Source organism: Ursus americanus, chromosome 32 (genome assembly GCF_024610735.1).
Source record: "Ursus americanus isolate L20-20 chromosome 32, mUrsAme1.1.p, whole genome shotgun sequence".
Lineage (NCBI taxonomy): Eukaryota > Metazoa > Chordata > Mammalia > Carnivora > Ursidae > Ursus > Ursus americanus.
The window spans coordinates 27150088-27155340 of NC_142158.1; the positions used below are offsets into that span (position 1 = coordinate 27150088).

The 5253-nt window shown below is 58.5% G+C and overlaps 1 protein-coding gene across 1 annotated transcript; it reads right to left on the minus strand.

The window, feature by feature from the left end:
* Positions 1-1766: 1766 nt before the first annotated feature.
* ZBTB12 (zinc finger and BTB domain containing 12) lies at positions 1767-4419 on the minus strand. Its single transcript, XM_045795607.2, has 2 exons — positions 4081-4419; positions 1767-3573 (listed from the first exon to the last, which is right to left on the minus strand). Exon 2 carries the CDS (start codon positions 3551-3553, stop codon positions 2174-2176), a length of 1380 nt encoding a protein of 459 aa, XP_045651563.1. The 5' UTR covers positions 3554-3573; positions 4081-4419; the 3' UTR covers positions 1767-2173.
* Between the last annotated feature and the right edge of the window lie 834 nt (positions 4420-5253).

Sequence of the window (5253 nt, forward strand, 5' to 3'; positions counted from 1 at the left end):
GGAGGGAGGGCTAGGAGGAGCCTTAAAGGAGCCACTACGTGCTTTCTGGCCATTTTCCCCCGAGAGCAGCTTCGGAAATGGCAGTGGCTGTCCTAAGCTGGGGGTTGCAGGGGAGAATTCCTGCCAATCCTGGCGTCAGCTCAGCGGGGAGCCGAAGGTGAGGCACGCCTGGGTCCAGGTGTGGCTTCTCCATCCCCCGCCTGTTTTTAGGTAACGAAAGAAGTGTCTGACCCTCACGGCTCTTGGCAGCGGCTGTCTTTCCCAATCTGGCCCGCGTATGCTTCTCCCGCCTCTGGGGTGCTTTCTGGTTTCTGGGTCGCCACATAGAAGGCTCGGGCTGTTTTGGCCTCGCTTCTCTAACGAGCAGGAAGAGGGCAGTGGGAACGCGCGGAGGACACCTTTACTGTCGACTGTTTCTGTCTTGCTGCTTCATGTCTCCTGGAGCAGCGTCCCCTTTTGAAAACCTGGGGCTAAATGTCTCTTCTGTTTATGCCAGACCTGTTACGCCACCATATGCACTAGGGATCCAAGTAAGCCCCCAGAGGCCCGAGAGTTAGTACTGCCTGGGGACATTGCTAAGTAACCTCCCCCCCAACACCTTACGAGCATAGTCAGGCACCACGTGGGTCATAAGCCCAGTTAACAGTGTACGTATGAATAATATTACACCAAGATATACAGCATTGATAGCATTATTTAGGATACCATCCCTTTACGGATTACATTCTGGTCAAAACTCGGAAAAAAACCCTGTATGATTTCACACGCAGCATTTGGTAGAAGCCCGTGGTTGGGGTATAGGGCACCTGAGGCCAATTCAAGGCCTTCTGGGAACTGTAGTTCTCTTTGGTTAAGAACCATTCCAGAGCTTTGTGGGACTTGTAGTCTTCTCTATACCCTCATCCAAACATAGTGTTTTTTTTTAGCTTTCCGGAGGACATGAACCCTTTCCTCAGAACATAAATGCCCAAACATACGCTCCTGCTTACAATTTTGGTGGGCATAATGATCACCTTTATAGCTCATCCCTAGGGTTGATACCATAGAGGGGAAAGTTGTGTGTTAGCACCATGGCCAGTCATTGGAACATAAGTGTGAGGTATCTGCCAGGTGCTGAGGTTGCAGAACTGGGAGGGTCCCCAGTCAGAGAAGCCCACTTGTCACAGTCCCCCGCTCGTCAAGTCTCCTTCAGGCATGAGACCTGCATGAGCCGTGCTGAGTATTGAGCAAATGGAATAAAGAGGGAGAGGCTGTTTAGGGTGGGATAGTCATTACACGCAGTTGCCAGACAGAGTATAAAGAAAAAAAAAGTGTTTTTTAAATTATTATTATTTATTTTGTGGAAAACAAAAGCAGAAAAACTAAAACCCCAAACTCCAGAAAAAATCCTAAAAAATACGTTTTTTTCTTAAAAAATACTGTATAAGTCTCTACTCCTCTCCCTCCCCCCCAACAGCCCTCCTTGTATCCTTTCATCTAAGTGCCCTACCCCCCACCCCCTCCACTATTCATCCTTCTTGCTATTGTCCCCAACTTTTCCATATCTACCCAGGATGCTCACCCCCAAGTTCTCTTACCTGGCACCTGACATGGTTCTCCCTAGAGTTTTGGTGAGCCTTTACCAACAGTCCCATTCCCCCAGCATGCAACAACTGTCTCCCCACTTCCTTTTCTGGGATTCAATAATCCTTTCCCCCTACCACTCCCTCTCCCAAGGATCTATTCTACGCAGGAGCATGTAAGCTGCCTCCTGCCAAATTCCCTCCCAGTTCCCACCCACCCACCCCCCATCTCAAGAAATATCAGAACCTCTCCCTGGGCAGCCTTAACCAGGAATAAAGCATTTCCCTCTTTTTTTCTTCTCATTCTATAAGACCCTTTCCCTCCCTCCGCATATCCATGCACCTCTAAGAGAAGAAAATTTTTCTCTGGGAGCCCATATTCCCTTGGCCTTCTCGAAGAACCCTCTCCGTCTCCATTTTTTTTTTTTCCTGAAAAGGCAGGGATCTTCTTTCCAAGGAATCTTCAGCCCCTCCTCAGGATGTGTCTGCTCAAGTTCCCCACCATACCTGCCTGTTCCCAACCCTCCCACCCCCGCTATTCTCCTGGGCCAGGGAGCTCCCTTCCCACTCAGCCCTGGGACCCCCGCTTCCCGGCCTCTGAGCCTGCCCCGCTAGCGGATGAGGACGTTGATCTCGGCCACGCTGGCCTCCAGCACGTTCTCTGCCGTTGTCTTGCCATGTTGCTCCTTGAGGTGCCGCCTAATGGCAGGCTTGTGAGCAAAGCGCACGTCGCAGTAGGAGCAGCGATAGGGCCTCGCTCCGGAGTGGAGGTTGAGGTGGTCGTGCAGCGTGGACTTCTGCGTGAAGCACTTGCCGCAGATGCCACACGAGTGCGACTTGACGCCGCGGTGCACGTTCATGTGGCGGTTGAGGTTGCTGCTGTGGTTGAACTGCTTGCCGCAGCGTGGGCACATGAAGATGAAGTGCTGTGCCCGCATGTGGAAGACCAGCTTCTCCACGCCCTGGAACACTTCCGGGCACTTGGTGCACTTGATGTTCTTTAGGGGGTTTCCACTGGAAAAGCCCCCAGGCAGGGGTCCCCGGCTACCCCCTGCCCCCAGGCTGCCCCCCGCCCCCCGGGCAGCCATGGCCACCGCTGCTGCCTCCACCAGGCCCGAGGTGGCCCCCACGCTGGCCCGGCCTCCAGGAATCAACAGCAAGCCCTCCCCTTCTGCGTCCTCGGACAGGCTATAGCAGGCTTTCACTACACCCTGCGGTGGGGCCACAGTGCTGGGGGGCACGCTGCTCTGGGCCAGCTCTCCCAGATGGCTGCCCACGGAGCCTCCGATGCTCAGACCTCCTCCCAAACCTCCGGGAGGTTTGAGCCGGTGTGCCACCTCCAGGGCCGACTCCACCTTGACGATGCAGATGTCAGACACGTCCTCGTCCTCGTCCTCATCTTCTTCCTCCGCCTTCAGCTCCAGGTCCTCATCCAGAGGGAACTCCAGTTTCACAGGCCGTAGGAGTGGAGGGGGTAGAGGGGGTGGTGGTGGGGGCTTGGGGGCTGGCTTTGGGGTCCTGGCAGGAGGGAGGAGGGATTTGGTGGCACTGACACTGCTTACAAGGCTGGCATCGCTGACCCCATCCTCTTTGAGGCCTATTTTGGGCTCAATGAACTGGCTGAGGGCGTTCCTGCATTTCTCCACCACGTGCTCCATCTGCAGGTAGGAGGCAGCCGTCAGGTAGTTGACGATGTCCCTGACAGCGAATTCCAGAGCGCCCGTGTAGCAGGAGAGGAGCAGGTCTGCCACGATGCGCGCACTGTGCATCAGGGAGACCTGCAGCTCAGAACTGGGGTTCAGCAGGAACTGGTCCCTCAGGAAAGGCGAGCAGGCGGCCAGGATGACCTTGTGGCCACGGAACTTGAGGCTGTCTGCCACAATGGTCACGTCGCAAAACCGCTCCTCTGCGCGGAGCTGGTTCATGTTCCGCAGGGTAGCGGCCTCGTGGCCCGGCAGCTGGAAGCGCAGGACTTCCACCCCAGAGGCCATTGTGGCGGGGGTGGGCAACCCTGGTTGGGAAGGAAACCGGTCAGAGACGAAGGTCTCTGGCTCTCCAAAGCCAACGCTCCAGGCCCCTCGCCCCCATTCTTGCCTAGCCTCCCCGCTTCAGATCTCCCAGTCTTCAGGCCTCTTCCTCAGTTTCCCCAGTCCCTGGGGAAGCGCTGTCCCTCCGAGAGGACGGAGGCGTGGTTCCCGGGGGCGGGGCAGCGGCGTCCACACCCCCCAGCCCGACCGCCCGCGAGGACCGGGCGAGCCCGCGCGCCCACGGGGAAGGTAGGAGAAATCAGTAGCAGAGGCCTGGGGCTCTGGGCTCCGGGGTGGCCGGGGTTGCAGCCTCTTCTCACCCCGCCCCCTTTCCCCGCTGCTTCATTCCTCCGCCCCCCCTTTGCACGTTTGCACGCGCCTTTCACGTCCTCCCCCCGCCGCCTGCACGCTTCGTGCACGCCCCCCCCACGTTCAGAGCTCCGTGGCACGCCCCCCCCAGCCCCACGACCCTGAGTGCACGCGCCTCTCACCTGGCCCGGTTCCGCGCGCTGTTTTTTCCCCCCCTATCTCCCCCACCCCCCCCGGGGTCGGCAGCGCCCCCAAACACGGGCAGGGCCTGGGCAGCGCGCAGGCGCGGGGGTGCACGAGGCGCGCGCGCGGGGCCAGCTCCGCGTGGGCGTAAGGAGGGAGGGGCGGGGGCGGCTCGTGCAGTGTGTTCCAGGCCCCGCGCGCCTCGGCGTCGGCGAGAACTCGGGGAGGAGGAAGAGGGGAGGGAATTAAAGGAGCAGGATTCCCCCTTTCCCGACCCCCCTTTCTTCCCCAGCTCCCCCACACGGTTAAAGGGCCGGATGGCCTGGCCTCCCCTTTGGCCGGTATTATTTGTCCGCCAGAGCGGAAATACGTTCCACACCCCCCTTTCTCGCTCCCCCTCCTCTGTGCCTCCGGGCCCCGCGGCCCGTCTGCGCGTGCGTGCCAAGTGCCGCGCGGAGGCCCGCTTGCTCGGGCCCGCCCCCCGTTCCCGGCGCCCTCTGCTCCGCGCCCCCCAGCGTGCGCCCCCCGCCTGCGCTCCCCGCTTGCCCCGCTCCCGCCGTCGGTGCTGCCACCTGCTCGCGGGGGGTGGTGCCGCTCTGGCCCAGCTGTGCTGTGTGGGACGGGGCTGCAGCCGCAGCCCCTCTCCGGGACCCAGACCGCCCCACGGCTATCAGAGCTGTTGGTCGCTGTTACCCACGCGTGCATCCTCTGTTGACTACGTTCACAGTCCCTCCGGCCACACTTCAAGACTTCTTCAGCTGTTCTGAAGCTAGGGACCACCCCAGCCCTCCTGGCCCAAACGAAGTTTTAACTTCCTACAGAAACAATCCAGTGCCCTCCACTTTCCTCTGTCTCACAGTAGTGTAACATCACGCCCATCTGACCCTTCCCTCCCTTCTCAGAATTGATCCTACTTCTTGCCCAGGCAAACGTCCTCCACTTGTGTGTACTGTCGATGACCTTGCCCATTTCACCCCTACTGTATAATTAGCCCTAGTACTAATTCTTCTAATTATGCGATTATTTGTATCAGTACGATTTTACCCATCTTTAATCTTTCCAACTGCAGCTGTCCTTCCGATGCCGGGGCTGGCAAGGTCAGAGATCCATCGCCCTAAACAAAACCTTTCCTCAGCTCTGCACCTCTGCCTTCTCTTTCTCTGTCACCCCCA